General features: G+C 33.8%; 1 protein-coding gene across 1 annotated transcript in view; it reads left to right on the forward strand.

Annotated features, from left to right (window-relative positions):
- The window catches only part of SLC1A2 (Excitatory amino acid transporter 2), a 93,978-nt gene that overhangs the window by 27,393 nt on the left and 49,152 nt on the right, over positions 1-17,433 (forward strand). Inside the window, exon 3 of the mRNA XM_051216718.1 lies at positions 16,606-16,813. Within this exon, the coding sequence (XP_051065314.1) occupies positions 16,606-16,813 (208 nt within the window). The remainder of the gene's footprint in view (positions 1-16,605; positions 16,814-17,433) is intronic.

Here is a 17,433-nt window from a genome sequence, read left to right on the forward strand (position 1 = left end):
TGTAATATGAGTGATAGTTGAATTAAGTATTGATTGTTCAGTCTATCAGAGGGAATATTGATTAATTTGAACATATAAACATAGATACAAATGGACAACATGATTATATATTTGAGACATAGAATTTGTATAAGGACTAGGATCCCCAAACAGAAGTATGTGGTTTTCATATGAAACCACTCTCAGAGCTTTAGATCTAGAGATATAACCTAGAAGGCAGTAGAGTAACAATAGGAGATGTATTCTCGTAGTAACCAATGATTAAGAATAGGTTCATATGCTAATTTTTTCTTCAGGATCCTCAACCCTATGTGCAAGACTTGTTCAGAATCAAATTTTTGCAATTCATCTAAGTAGATCTTTTGTATACACCAACCTAGATTCAGCTCCGGACATTCGCTTTTCCTCCTCTTAATGTCGTATATATATAGTGGTCTTGAGTGCTGTTAGAGGTATGAGGGCGGTTATCACTTCCCGGTTACCCACAACGTCGAACGATTCTTCTAGAGGTACTTGAAAACGAAATTGGATTAGAGGTGGTCTCAGTGACCTGAGAGCGTGACTGCAATGCTCAAGGGACAACTGCTTGAGGTCGGTCACACACGACATTTTTGTGGGTAATTTCTGTGTTAGCTCCGTACTTGTTCAGACCTTACAGCTGGAGATGGATATCCGTGGGATAAGGTGGCGTGTGCATTTTTAGGGTCGACCTTTTCTAACCTCACACCTCCTTTTGGGAAGGCAGCATCGCTGTCATGCTGGTTGTCTGAAGGAAACACCTTACTGCCATCACACCTCTGTACATTCAGCAGTACAACTTCGCCTTCGGACCTTGAGTTTGTTGCTTTTATTCTTACCGCTCTTCAACCGACCTGTCTGACATGGTAGGACCTTAAGGAACGATTGTTCCAGCCAGTATAGCTCGGTTGCTTCATCACGATAGGCAAGTCCGACCACCACGTCAAGGTAGCAACACCGATTACCACGACGTGCAATGCTAACCGGTGTAGGGGATGGTTGGAAGGAAGTTCTATTCTGAGCCATGTTGGTAGATGCAGACTACTTGGTTGGGGTCCGTGTGACTGTCGTAACCCATGGTTAGAGACTCTTGGTGATATGTCTCAGAATCGATCACAATGGTGTCTGTGCATACATTCTTTGTATCACTTTAAACTAAGAGATTAAAATCGCTTCATATCTTTCTTTTTACTAACTAATTCTTTCTTCCTGTACTATATCTCTATATGCAATCTTTCTCTTATATATTACCACCTCTGAATTAACTACTTTTATGAATCCGGTGTTCATCTTGTTGTAGTAATGAGGTATGGCAACTTGGACCGATGCATATATGTGCCTGGTCCTACGTTGTAGCTGATTGACTGACTGACTGACTATCTATTTGGTGTCGCTCGGTTGCTTCATCACGATAGGCAAGTCCGACCACCACGTCAAGGTCGCAACAACGGTCGGGATATGTATATATTACGAGAAAAATAGTCACATTGTTTACTTAAGACTGTAAAGATAAATTTTTGTGGTTGATGGATGAATAAGTTATTATACAAATAAAATATAGGCAAATATGTTGATAAACAAATAAACACCTGAATATATTCTCACATGATAAGGGTACTGGAGTCCATTTATTTGTAGGTAATATTCAAATGAAAACAAAAATACTTGTTTCAAATATTCATAATAATTGTCTGATATCCTTGAAGTATTTCAAGGAATGACAATCGTAGATAATCCTTGAATCATTTATAGTTCAACAAAAGTTAAATATTTCATACTGTATAATACTCAGTACGAAAGAATCAATTCTTGAAATGTTCATGATGTGATATTGGCATTTAAGTATAATTTTTATTTTGTCTTGGTAATATTATGGTGTGGGTTACTTATATCCATATAAGTAGTATATAACAGTGGTCAGGCACAGAATGTATTTCAGTAGAAAATCGATAAGGAAAGAACGGGAACGGAACACATTTAGTATGAAAATGCATGAACAATGAAATTTAAGACATTGGATTGATATTTGCAAAAGGAACAGTGAAGTGTGAGACGATGGATTGATAGTTTGCAAATTAACTATTTACTATATGATTCTCAGATTTTAGTGTTAAATACAATCGATTGTCCTCACTCGTGTTCTTGTTCACAACAATATTACTGATATATTGTTATTAGTATAGATTGTGTAATAACTGTTAGTTGTTCGGCGGATCAAGACTGGTTTAACTTGATGCGAATAAGAATTACAAGACTGTTGATGAACTTGAATGTTTGCTTTACCGCGTATAACTTGATCACTCGAACACTTAAACACTCCTAGTCGAAAATTAGAGAATAGAAGATCAGCGGAAAGAAATCTTATTCCAACCAACCAAATAATGTACAAAACACTAGGGTATTTATAATTTTTTCGTGAAATCGAAATCATCATTACCCTCATCCAATCCGAATGCAGTAGTGACTTTTTAAGCATTTGTCCAATTAGTAAGTTATACATTGAGATTATGGAATGTTCTTGCAAACGATATTTGAATAGAATGTCTTCGGCTCTTTCAGAGCTTCTCAAAACTTACTTGATGTCACCGGAAGTCCTCCGCATATAATTCGATGAACATAGAGGTATCTGATAAACTGAATGACATTTCTAAACATTATGCTTTGCTTCAATAGGTCGATTATCAACTAAACTTGAACAAATTTCTATGTATTACATAGTCACCTAATGGGTATGAATTTTATCTATGTTATTTGTCAGGGTTAGACTAAGAATTACGATCATTTCCACAAAATGTTACAGAAAAAATATAAACATACTTTCAACTTAAAGACAGATATTAAACCAGTGGAATATAAGAAAATTGTGAATATTGAAGAAGTTTGTAATATCAAGTTCAGATTGTAGAAACATTATCATAATGTAGTGAACGAGAACAAAATCGGAGATAACCAGATGTATTTGAATACAAAATTATAGAACTTCTTATTAAAATCTGAGAACTATATAGCAAATACTTCAATTGTCTCAGACTTGACTGTTCCTTCGTTTCCACCCTAATCATTCTCTTTTCTTCGATCTTCTTAACCTTGTGTGGCTAGACATTTCACTTTGATAAAAACATATATGTTTTTCTTAGTTAAAAATTGAGTAGATTAGTTTTTTTTTATTCAACTTATTCATCCTATTAATGTGACATCTCAAAAAGAAAAGAAACTGGAGACTCTAACAAACATAACATAGGATCAAATTCACTTGGTATTATTTACTTCAATCTTCCGATTAATGATTAGGACTGCGATTGATCAGTTCCTTATTGGTATGTGTGCATACTGTGTGTATTGCCTCGATATACCAGTGCTAAACAATAATGGGAAGATTCAATTAAATAATACCAAGTGAATTTAAACTTCATACCATTGCACAAGTAAGTGTCTATCACGACTCACTAGCTTAGTGGAGAACATGATGATGTTTGAAGCGAACGGTACTGGGTTCGAGTGATGGAGTGAGCATCAACTCTGAGATGCAAGTTCATCCATCTGACGAGTCCCAAATAGGACGAAACGCGCTTCCGGAATTTGATTGCTAGCCATTATCCATATTTGCTTATAATACAGGATCATTTATTTTCAAAACAAAAAACAGAGAAAAGAAGAAGAAAAAGCATTAATTGACTACATCAACAGATAACCCTACTTAAGCTCACTTAATTCAAAAGTTGAATGAATTAATACAGAGCAAAACATATGACTTGGTTATTTGGTTCTGTTTGCTAGTTAAGTGACTTTAACATATTGATTTGGTAAATTGTATAAACAAAAAGATGGCAAAAAATGTGACTATGTTGATTTGTAAGTAATGGTGATATCAAAGAGATTTAGGATCTTTGTAAAGGTCTTTAAGATATTTCTCATATAAGGTAGAATAATCATTTTGTTGATATTCGAGGTTGGTATTTCGATAGTTTACACTGTTATAACTTGTGGCCTTGTGTCCTATTAAATATATAGCGAAATGATACCGACAATGAGAGGAAAGTGAACTATTGACCGGATCAATGATGCATAAAACCCATACGATCAATCTCGAGTTCTTATCGATCCTGCTTCCAGCCTAGCCCTACCTGTTCAATCCACAACACCAATCTCAACCTCTGTAATATGAATCGTTTATTTCAAACATACTGAGTTTATATACCAACTAGACAGACCACATCGTACCATAAAATACGAAATAACATTTGTACAATATTTAGCCAAATGTGTCTGTGAATGTGGGAGACTGTAATTAATAGACAGGGCATAATTCAGGAATGGTAAATCGTATAATGATAGTTCATAGGTCAAAATAAAGCTTATGATAAGAGCGACATGAATATGAAGAGTTTAGTTATCTAACAATTATACGATAGAAATATACTCATAGTATTGGTTTATAAATGGATCCCAAAAGTTACTATTCATAATTGTCATCGGAATATCACAAATTCTAATTCGGTTGTTAATTTTTTATGATAAAGTTTTCAATGACATCAAAAACAATGGACAATTGTCATATAATGTCATAGATTGATTGAAGTTAGACAATAACACAATTAGATACCGATTCAATGGTCTACTGTTTAAGCGTTCAACCGCGAGACTGGAAGTCTTTGGGTTTAACACCTGCGTATGGGCTTGTGCATTAGCGCTGCTCAGCTGTTTCACACTAGGATGAAGCAATTGTCCAGTGCTTTCAGGTTTTTAATGGTAATCTAACATTAGTCAATGCATTATCTCAATTATAATGTGTAAATTTGACATTTGACGATAAATGAGGAGATTTCAACAGTTAAGAAACATCATCTGGTTTTTTATTTTTATATTCAGTTCCTTAAGAAAACTCTCTCTAAGTTAAATTATTGCTACAGATATGACTATTTGGTTAGACCTGAGAAAAACAAAACTGCTTTCTTGTACTTGTTTATTGAAATAAAACTGAAATGGTTTGATACAATAAAGAATATAATATTATTTGATGGTCTATGGACAAATCACTGATGAAAAGGACATCTGAAATACTTTAAAAAAATTGTAGTCGTCAACTGCATCTCTGTGCTAATGTGGTATGGCAACTCAAACTGATGTACGTGAGTACGAAGTTCTACGTTGTTACTGACTGACTGACTGATGGACTATCATTTTTAAATCTTCAATCTATAAATACATTTGAATGCATTGAACTAACAGTAAATTTAATTACAGTTAAGTTCTCTAAGCTAAATAACTTAAATATCAAAGCTTTTGTTGTCATTCTAGAAAATATCTTTAATGTTTATTTCATGTAGAGGTGAACATTTTGTAGTCATTTCGCAAGTTTTATATTACTTCATTCCAATGAATTGGTTTGTCATTAATTATTATCATACGTTTTGTTGTTTTCATTGAATTTTTTGGATTCAATATTGACTGTCTTTGTCGGTTGACGTTTAACATTTTGATTGATTGATCTCTTTCATATGAGTTCATAGATTGAGTTGATATTTATTTGTTTAATAATTTGAATACTGTACTTATAGAAATGTTTTGGGAACATTGGAGTTTCTACGATCCAACTTTTGTATATTTTTTAAGGTTAAATTAGTATTCATAGTTGTCTGAGAGTATGTTATATTTCGATGAGAATAATGAGTAGTAACTGTCGAAATCTATTTCTGGTCTAATACTATACGTATATTTTTTATCGTATGATAGTTAATTAACTAAACTAAACTATTATTATACGATTTACCATTCCTGAATTATGCCCTGTCTATTAATTACAGTCTCCCACATTCACAGACACATTTGGCTAAATATTGTACAAATGTTATTTCGTATTTTATGGTACGATGTGGTCTGTCTAGTTGGTATATAAACTCAGTATGTTTGAAATAAACGATTCATATTACAGAGGTTGAGATTGGTGTTGTGGATTGAACAGGTAGGGCTAGGCTGGAAGCAGGATCGATAAGAACTCGAGATTGATCGTATGGGTTTTATGCATCATTGATCCGGTCAATAGTTCACTTTCCTCTCATTGTCGGTATCATTTCGCTATATATTTAATAGGACACAAGGTGACAAGTTATCATAGAATTATAGAAAAATGGGTTCTTAATCATGATGATCGGATTGATCGGATTCATATCTTTGTTTTTATATGATCAATGTTTTCAAGGATTTCATTTTACAAATTTATTATAAACATCTAATTTGTTTTCTTACATTCCCGAATATCACATGGCTACTCATTAAAACTATCCATATATGAAATATAATTTTGGATTATACTAATTAGATCATTTATAATTTACCATCATTGGTAAATATGTGACAATTTTTCCCTTAGTAAACACAATATTCATCTTAACACTTTCGGCCAGACTATAATTTATTGACGAACCAATCAGGTGAAAAGATAACAGATCTCGGGTTTTTGGCACAAAATTCATTCATCCATTTGGCTAAATAGAGTTTTGACATTATAGCTAGTATCAGTTCATGATGAAAACCATAAATCTAACTCCTAACTCCAAGCATCAATTTTAAATCATAATCTTTATTGTTCGAACTGGTTTTTAACCCTCAGTTAATCTTAGTAAATAGGTGGAGCTATTCCATGTCGGGTGGAGACAGGTATCTACCTCAGTACAATGGAAGATGGTCGCCGAATTTCGTGAATTGGTTGATGTTAGACACTATAACCATCGGATGCCGGCTCAGTGGTCCAGTAGGTTAAGCGTTCGCGCGTGAGGATGAAGGCCCTGGGTTTAAATCCCGCGAGCGGGATCGTAGATGCGTGCTTCTGAGGATTCCAGTGCTTCCAGGTTTCCAATGGTGGTCTAACATCAATCGGTTCATGATCTCAATCAAATACTCTTAAAGTCACTTTAGCGTCACTCATAGGTCGTCCATAAATTATAGTCTCACCACATTTTCAATGAAAGTGGATCAAAAGAGAAAAAATAATCATTTTGAGTCCTGCATGTGGGATTGTGGATTGCACACTGTTAAAGGGTTCCATGCTAGGACGAAACGGTTATCCAATGCTTCGAGGTTTTTCATGATGATCTAGGTTTAATTGATTCATGAATTCAACTATTAAAATTGAATTTGCAGATTTTGAGTAATGAACAATGCTAACTGTCATTAATGTAAAGGGTTTCTGAAGATTATGGAACTTTTTATAATAAATTGAATTTAGTTAGTAAACTATTAAAAATGGAGAAGCATTGGAAAGTTGTTTTGTCCTAGTATGGTACTTCTCATCAGTGCGTACTTACAGAATCATACCTAGCTTTAATTATGAACATATACCTCTTAAGAGTCCTATACTGGGGAGAAACATCTGTATAGTGGTTCCGGATTTTCATTGATGGCCTGTCTAATATAACTTTATGATGTACAACATCAAGATTATCTATTAATTACCTAGTGTATTTTATTTGTTATAAAAGCATAATTCTGCTTATTTTACTGAAATAGTTTGTTACTGATGACTGCAAAAAAATGGTAATAAATAAAACATTACAAACTGAATTAGAAGTGCCAAAAACAATGACTTGTAGTCAATGTCATGTTTTAAACAAATTATCTTCTTAACAATTGAATTCATCAGTCTATCTAAGCTAAACCACCATTGAAAACGTGGAAGCAATGGATGTCTGTTTCATCCTGAAGTGGGACTTCTCAAAGGTCCGCATTGGTGAAACTATAATTTATGGAAGACCTCTGAGTAATGCTAAAGTGACCTTGAGAGTGTCCACCTAATAACTAAACCAATTTGAGGAATTAGAATTATGATTTACAGTTGATGGTTATGGTTAGAAATTAGATTTAGGGTTTTTATAACGAACTTATACCAACTATAAGGCCAGAATTCTATTTATCCAAATGAATGAGTGAATTTCTCGCAAGAGTCTGAGATCTGTTTTCTTATAACTCATTGGTTTGTAAATAAATTATAGTCTCGCCGGTTCTCATCCACGACTTTGTACTTGAGACCTTAAGTCTCGCATGCGAGCACTTAACCCCGAAGCGTACAGGATAGTAGATATGCACTATTAAGGAGTACCATACGAGGACGAACAGATTGTCCAGTGCTTTCAGGTTTTTAATTATGGTTTAGCTTAGATTGACCAATGAATTCAACTGTTAAAGATAAGTCATTTCCTTATTTCGTTTGTTCAATTGACATTTCCAGTGAATTAATGAAATCTAACATCATTTTTGGGACAAATATACAATAAATAAGTAGTATGAATAATTTAAACTAAACCAAATGGTAAGTGAACATTAAATAAGCGTAACATGAAAGGGGAATGATTGTTTTATTGCGTAAAGTAATGTTTAGTCGTTACTAATAGTTACGACATTTAAGAAAATATAAAAAATGTTTTTGTCATTCTTTTTGTTGATAAGTGAAACCCGTAAAGTTTAGGTAAAGATATATCCTAGTAACAAATTCTAAGAATACTGTGTTAAAATATCGGATATGCGTCATATATATATAAGAAAATCTAATATTTAAGGTAGTTTTCTTTTCATTGAGATGGTGAAGAAGATTCTGAGTTCACTGGGTAAGTAATAGTGAAGTTAGATGCAGAGTATCAGGGAATGATGGTAAATTAGTTGATGAGGTTGTGAACCTTCATCGACCGAGATAGTTGAATCACGTGTTGCGTATGCCTGAACACTGATTACCACGACGTACAATGCTAACCGGTATCGGGGATGGTTGGAAGAAAGTTAGGGGCGGCCAAATCAAAACGTGGCATCAGTTAATGAAGTCACTAATTTCTAGTCTGAGCCATTTTAGTAGATGTGGATTACTTGGTTGTGTTCCGCGTGATTATCGTAACGAATGATTGGAGACTATGTGTGACATGGCTGAGAATCGATCACAATGGTGTCGGTGTATACACTCTTTGTCCTCTCTTATACTGTGAGAATAAAATCGCTTCATATTTTTCTTTTTACGAAATGATTTTTTCCTCGTGTATTATATCCTTATATTCAATCTTTGTTTTATATATTACTATCATTCAAGTGACTACTTCTATGAATTAGGCATTGATCTTGTTGTGCTAATGAGGTGTGGCAACTTGGACCAATGCCTAAAAGTGTTTAGTCCGACTTTGTAGCTGACTGACTGACCGGAGAAGATTTGTAGCTCAGGTGTATGATTTTGATAGAGTTTCGTTCTTTGAGCTAGATGGTTTGGTCGTGATACGTAAAATTGTGAAGTGTTCCATATTTTTCACGACCAAACCTATACAGCTCAAAGAACAAAGTGCAGATTAAAGGATTTGGATTGATATTTCTTGTTTGTTGACACTTGAGAAGAGTGTCAATCTGATGATCTTAGTGGAATTTCAATCTATATCATTTAGTTTCATAGATAATGATGTTATAAATCAAGGATAGTATTGCAGAAATAAACAAATTACATATTTTAAATGTTGTAGTTGTTACAGGGACTCTAAAATGGTGATAGATTTAGTTATATTAGTGATTGAGTGAAACAAAAGTAAACAGGATAACAGAAAAGGACCAATTGGCTAACTTTGCATATAAGCTTTTTATTTTTTAATTTAAATACATAAACATTGATACAAGGAGGCACCAAACAGATATGTGCCACATAAATTATTAAATCTGTGTGAGGGCTTGGATACTGCCCGCGTGCCAAAATTGAAGCATGTAGTTTCTTAGGGTACCTCAACCGGAGCCTTCGACCTAGACGTCTAATCTACAAGACAATGGAACAAAGTCTCATGGTAGCCGGTGACCAACGATAGGTTCATACGCCATTGGTTTCCTCAGAATCGCGGAGCTCATGTGACCAATGATTTGAGACCAAGGTTTTTCAACTCCCCTATGTGGATCCTCCATATCCTGCAACCCGGTTAAAGCGCCGAACACTCTTAATTCCGTAAACAGTACCCGCGCCACGAGAAAGCAGTGAGTACGACTTCCCTGGTAGTAGCTTTATGCACGTGGCCATTTGAGAGTATTTGGAGATGGATAGCTGACTTTCCCTGCCGTTAGCCATACCAGGGGGTTTGGTGGCATATAACTAGAAATATTCTCTGCACAAATTTATCAAATTTGTCAACATCTTAAAATAAAATTTATGCTAAATAAAATCAAGAATTTGAACACGTATAGAATGGAGGCAAAGTTAGATAACAAACTAAATACTGAAACTAAAACTGGTTAAAAGCACTTGTAGTCAGTTCAGTTTAAAGTGGACTAAGTTGTTAGTAAAGTCCCAGACAATTACAGGTATTTCACGTATTTTCTTAAGAATCATTGAAATATAGGATTTGCTAGTTATTGTTCAAACTGTTATGAGAAACTTTATCAATTTGTTAGACTTGATTGAAATCACTTATTTCAGTAGTTCAAACCCCCTTTTTTATAATAAAACAAGAGCAGTTAATTGTCAATAGCTAGTATTATTCAACAAAAGACATACCTTTCAAAGAATTGGGCTTTCATACATGATGTCCAATATTTAGACGAAATCTAGATATTCTAACAGTTCATTGATATGAACTGATGAAGAGTAGAGAACATGATCGAAAGAATTTGATGAACAATAAGATTAGACAAATGTGATATTGAATACTACTCAGTAACTAATCAATGAACGTATTAAAGAAGTTTGAAATATGGATCACTGAATTCCAGTACTAGACATTTCTAAATTTGATCCTTATTAAAGTAGTAAAAATAAATAGTAACACATGAATAGTAATAAACCATACAGTAACTAAATAAACTTCAATGATTCATCAATGTTCAATTGTTTATAAAACAAGCAATTTTAAATTCATTTGGTATTGTTTGGCTTGTATGAGCATACTGTACGTATGCCTTGATATTGCATAAATTCACAAGCATTCTATGCAAAAATCCATAGTGGCTAGCAGTGGAATCCAGGAAGCGCGTTTTGTCCTATTTGGGACTCGTCAGCCGGATGTACCTGCATCTCAAAGTTGATGTTCACTCTAGGAGTCGAACCCAGTACCATTCATTCCAAACGCCATCTTGTTATCCACTCAGCTACTGAGTCCTGATAACAGACTGACCAATTGCAGTCTTAAAAAAACTCAATGAGAAGATACAAGCCAAACAATACCAAGTGAATTTAAGTTCATCCCATTACACAAGCACGTGGCTATCAGGACTCAGTAGCTGAGTGGATAACGTGATGGCGTTTGAAGCGAATGGTACTGGGTTCGAGTCCCAGAGTGAACGTCAAATCTGAGACTCAGGTTCACCCAGCTAACGAGTCCCAAGTAGGACGAAACGCGCTTCCTGGATTCCACTGCTAGCCACTATCCATTATTGCTTACAAAACAATTTTAAAGTTAAGTTAATCACTATAATTGATCAAATTAATAAAGAATAAATATCTTATACACTATTTACAAGATTATTCTTATTCTATAATCAAATTAGGAAATGAAATTAATGTAAACATGTCAATGAATAAATTGAGATCATTTTGGAGTTTGTTTTTTCTTTCTTTCATTAAACAAAAAGCAAAAAAAAGAAAAATTATAAGGAAAAAAACACCAATAATAACCAGGTCGGGGGGGGGAGGAAATCAGTTTTTAATGGTTACAAAACTTTCCCAACTTTTTAAAGTAATCTAATTAACTCAAATTAGTAGTATATTGAGAATAGTAACAATTTTAATGTAATAATAAGACTAGATTTCATCAAATAAACACTATAGATCAAAACAAAAATATTTAAACATGAAGAGAATACAGAGAATGAAATGAAAATAGATTCGATTGATAAACTAACTATCTATTAACACACTTAGAATATGGAACTAATTAGTCAAATATACAACTGATTGGATGAAAACTCATTGATTCAGAGATGAAGTTTTCATGCTCATAACTAAAGATGATAATGATTTAGATGATCTTGATATGTTCATGGATGCAGTTTTGTTAAGGTATCCCATATTAGTACTAAACAATGAAGTTATACCACTTGGTTGTCTAACAAACTTCAATTCATGATGAAAAAACTATTACACGTTTGGTAATTCATTTGATCATGTTTAACTTTATTTGATTGAGATTGAAACACATAGGTTATGAAATTGTTAATTATACTATTGTTAGATTGCCAAAATTAACTAATCAAAGTAGACTAGGATTCAAGCTAAATAACCTTCTGATTGGAAGTTACTTACTATAATCATTAGGATATCGTTTAGTGAATGAAGAAATCAATTTAATATTCATTCTCCAGTATTTCAAGAAAACATTTTCTCTCCAATAATATCAATGAATAAATATAAAGCTGCAATTGATTCATGATCTTAACCATTGAAATTACTATAATATCCACAAAAGCCCTTCTGAAACTAATCAACCTATGCTCACTAGTGACTGGTTTCAAGAGGTATATCCTGGAGTTCTAGTAAGAAGCCGTGATCAGTTGAGTTCAACCAGATCTGTTGTGAGATAGTAATTCACTGAAGACAATGGTGAATATGTCGCTCAGTTTCTTAGATTGGTTGAAGTTAGATATTAACACCGTTGGATGTCGACCGGCTCAGTGATCTAGTGGTCAAGCGCTTGCCTGTGAGATTGACAGGTCCTGAGTTCGAATCTCGCGGGGGGCGGGGTCTTAGATCCTCACTGATGAGGAGTCTCACAATAGGATTCAGGTTTTCCATGGTGATCTAGCTTCAATTGACTCATGAATTCAACTATGAAAATTACTATAATATTCACAAAACCCCTTCTGATATGAATAAAATAAACGTCAAAAAAACAAAGGAATATGTAATCGAAACTAATCAATTAATTAAGTAGTATAGGAAGAAAAAAGACAATAAGTGAAGGTTTGAACTGTATTGTTCTCTTAAATTTGACATACAAAGATAAATCATTTAATTAAATGAAGCGAATTAATCTAAACAAAGAGAATGGGGAAAGAGAGTTTGTTTACAAACAACAGGATAATCTTTTTGTCAACCTATGGTAGTTTCTCACATGCTTTTCAATATTGGAAATGAATATGCGTCCAATGTGAATATGATAAACAAATTTAAAAGATGGGGAGGGAGGTGCGAAATGTATTTTAAATCATGAATTGGTTTTAGTTAGACAACTATTGAAAACCAGAAGACACTGGACAGCTGCTTAGTTCTAGTATGGAACTTGTCAACAATGAAATGGAAGATGTTTCTGTAAGATCGTGAATTAATTGAAGCATCGACAGCTTATTGATTTAAAGGTTAAGTATTGTGTTGAATCTGTTGTAGTGGAATTGTGGATTCGTATTACTGGAGATGGAACAACAGTCCCGTACTTCCTGGTTTTCAATGGTGGTCCAGTTTAGATCGACTCATGGATTCAGCTGTGAAAATTCTACGATCTCTATAAAACTCTATATAGTTAATGCATTATTCGCTAAGCTAGTGAATTTAGATGACTATTAACTTGTTCAATGAATATGATATACACAAGTAAAAGTTTATACTATATTGTTCCTGATGTTAATGACTGAATTGTTAGCGTTAGTAGCATCCTGAATAGAACACTTTAATATAGCCATTTCTAACAAGTTTTTTTCTGAGACCTTCTAACTATCAGGGCAGAGTTTAAAAGATTTGAATTATTTTTTTCTGGTTAGCGTTTTTTTAGCGAGTTAGTTTTCTACGAGATAAGGTCGCTAACCCCCATGCCTAACCCTCTTCCTTCATCGGAGCTTGGGACCGGCGCTAGCCTCTGAGGGATTCTGGGAGGGGTTAACACGTTTTTCTGAGTGCATAGAAAAAAAAATCACATCAACTGTTTATAGACTTATTATTTAACACATATACTATTATCAGAAGGGGTTTTGTGGAGATTGTAATAATTTCAATAGTTGAGATCATGAGTCAATTGAAGCTAGACCACAATAGTCGGTGATGCGCACTGGTGAGGAGTCCCACAATAGGACGAAACAGCCATCCATTGCTTCCAGGTATTCCATGGTGGTCTAGCTTCAAATGATCCATGATCTCAACTATTGACATATACTATTGTATAGGATTGAAAATAGATTCTTAGTTTAAGGTAATAAAGATCATTGAAATGATAAACTGATCAACTATTAGACATCACTTTATTGATATCTATTTTACAAACTTGATCTTCTAACCTCCGGAAATCAATGAATTGAATGTAACATTCATTCAAATAGAAACTTGTGTAATAATTGCACAAATAATTCATAACATAATACATTTCATTCAATACGTTTACTTTCATTTCATGTTTCTTCTCATTTCTTTTTTTCTTTTTAATCTTCTGATAAGATTGAATCTAATAGGAAGTTGTAAAAATGTTAGAACAATAGAATATTAACAGTTAAATATGATACTAGGATGAAATGGTGGTCTTGTACTTTCAGATTATCAATGATAATCTCAATTTAGATTGACTAATGAATTCAATTGTGAAAATTATTACAATCTCTATAATTATTTATTCTGATAATATGGCATTAGTTATAAGTAAAGATGAATAATGGTTAGTTGTAGAATTCAAGAAGTGAGTTTCATTTGATTTAAGACTTGTCAGCTGGATTTACCTTCATGTCAGAGTTAATGTTCACTTCGGGACTCGAACCTAGTACTGTTCGCTTCAAACACTATTGCATTATACACTTATCTACTGAAGATAAAACGTGCGTCCTGGATACTCACAGTATGTACATATGCCAATAAGTGATTAATCATAATTGCAATGCTAAACATTAATAGGAAGATACAAGTAAAATAGCACAAAGTGAATTTGATATTATTTAGTTTTAAAAAGGGATTTATTATTTGGGAATAATTCTATTACAGTTTATTGATGCTTATAAATAGAATCTACTGAATTGAGGTAATATATCACCTGTTAACTTTTATAATGTGATCAGATGTCGAAGTATCTGAGCAAAAAAATCGTTTATATAAGTTTTTACTCTAAACGTCTTTTACATAACTGATATAATCCGTATAGATTTGTAGTATTCATTGTAGATGTCTAGGAAACTAAAAGATACATACAATATCCTTGAATTCTATATGAAATTTAAAAATAAATATAGATAATGACTAATGCTCTGGTACGGCTGAGAGTAAGGAGAGTCCGCTTTCACTCTACAAATGATCTCACATGACCACTCATATATAGCCACTACCATAGAAGTCCTACTCACTGCTTCCTCGCCAAGGTGGTGTTCTTTACGAAGTCGACAACACGAAAAGTGAATGTCCGGCGCTTTAACCGGGTTGTTGCACACTCAGGATCGCAGGGGAGTTAAAAAAAACCCTAATTTCATTTCAGTGGTGCACATGGACACCAGGATCCTAAGGAAACGAATGACTTATGAACCTATTGTTAGTCACCGGCTACTATTGGATCACATCTTCTTACGATGCACTACTGACTTGTAGATTACAGATTTAGGTCAAAGGCTCGGAGTGTGACCCCCTAAGGAAACCATCTGCTTCGGTATGAGTATTCTAGCAGTGTCCCATCCCACATAAAAATCAAGTGACTTGTGTGGCGCATATCTACTCGATGTCCCGTTGTATCAATATTTATGTGTTCAAATAAATAAATAAAATAATATTTCTTAACTATTGACAAAAAAGTATATCGGAAATTCCTTTGTTTCTAATCCGTTGTTAGTATCACAACATTTTTTGTTATCTAAGAAGCTTAACAAAGCTTGATTTAATTTGATTCTCTGAAACCAATCGAGATCTCCTCTACAAAGTCATTGAGAGAAATTCGCACTTGTTGCATAAGCTATTAGCTATTTGAACTTTGTAGTTCTGTATATAATATGTTGGGGCTACCTTGATGTGGTGGTCGGACTTGCCTATTGTGATAAGCCGATCGTGCTATATTGGCTTGAACAATCGTTCTTCAAGGTCCTACCATGTCAGACAGGTCGGTTGAAGAGCGGTAAGACTAAAAGCAGAAAGCCCAATGTCTGAGGGCAAAATCGAACTGCTGACTGTTCAGAGGTGAGATGGCAGTAAGGTGTTTCCTTCAGACAACCAACATAAGAGGGGTGCCGTCTTCTCAAAAGGAATGGTGTGGTTAGAAAAGGTGCACCCTAACAATACACACCTCGCCTTATCTCACAGATATTCGTCGCCGGCGGTAAGGTCTCAACAAGTACGTAGTTAAAACGAAAATCACCCAGAAAAAGGTCATTTTGTGACCGACATCAAGCAATTGTCTCTTGGGCACTGCGATCACGCTCTCGGGTCACTAAGACCACTATTAATCCAATTTTCTTTTCACGTACCCCTAGAAGAGTCGTTCAACGTTTTGGGCAACGGGGAAGTGATAACCGCCACCCTCGTACTTTTAACAGCACTCAAGATGAACTGACTGATGTATTGAATTCCACATTTCACCATAAACATTCACAGTAAACTTCACCTGCATTTTAACATCCTATATTCCATTAATGAAATTCAATTTCAAACAAATTTCCTTATCTTTTTGTGTTTTTCTTTGTGTTTTTTTTATTTAGGTTAAGAAATGGATAATGAATTTAGATAATTTATTTGTTACATTCACTGTATTAGCTGTTATATTGGGTATGACAATTGGTTTATTAGTTAAAATTTATGCATCACCATCACCAAGAACAATCTATCTTTTATCATTTCCTGGTGAATTATTAATGAATATGTTGAAAATGTTAATTATACCATTGATTGTATCTAGTTTAATAGCAGGTTAGTAATCATATATATATACTAATCTATGTAATATTGCTTATTGTATAAGGTTGTTTTTTCTTCTATATGTATACTATATTATTTAAACAGAATAATTGTGAATATCATTGGGTGGTGATCATTGTCATGTATGTCAGATCCTTCTTTGTGTAGATTGAATCCTATCGACCAAATTACAACGTGTCCAGTAGTCTAGGTGACTCAACATTGAGTGTACTATGTTGAGATGACATAGTGATTGGAGGTAGTTGACAAGAAACCTTGGACCTGGATTTCGTGTTACTTGGAACTCATCAGCAAAGTGTAATTTTTAACATCCGATATCAAGAATTACGAATATAACATGCTGGAATATACATGTTGACATTGAATGTTGTATACTTGAGAGTAAGACAACTTTAGTTGTTCTACAACTTTGTTGTGATGAAAGTATTTTCAAACATTCACTGAATTATAATGCTTTATTAGTTAGTGTTAATACTTGAAATAAATTATCAAATCAAATAGCTGCACACACACACTAAACAATTTTACTGCATAATCTTTATCGTACATTATTAAATATATAGTTTATCTCATGTCAGAGATATAAATCAGTCAGTCAGATACAACGTAGA

This window comes from Schistosoma haematobium, chromosome 6 (genome assembly GCF_000699445.3).
Source record: "Schistosoma haematobium chromosome 6, whole genome shotgun sequence".
Taxonomy (NCBI): domain Eukaryota; kingdom Metazoa; phylum Platyhelminthes; class Trematoda; order Strigeidida; family Schistosomatidae; genus Schistosoma; species Schistosoma haematobium.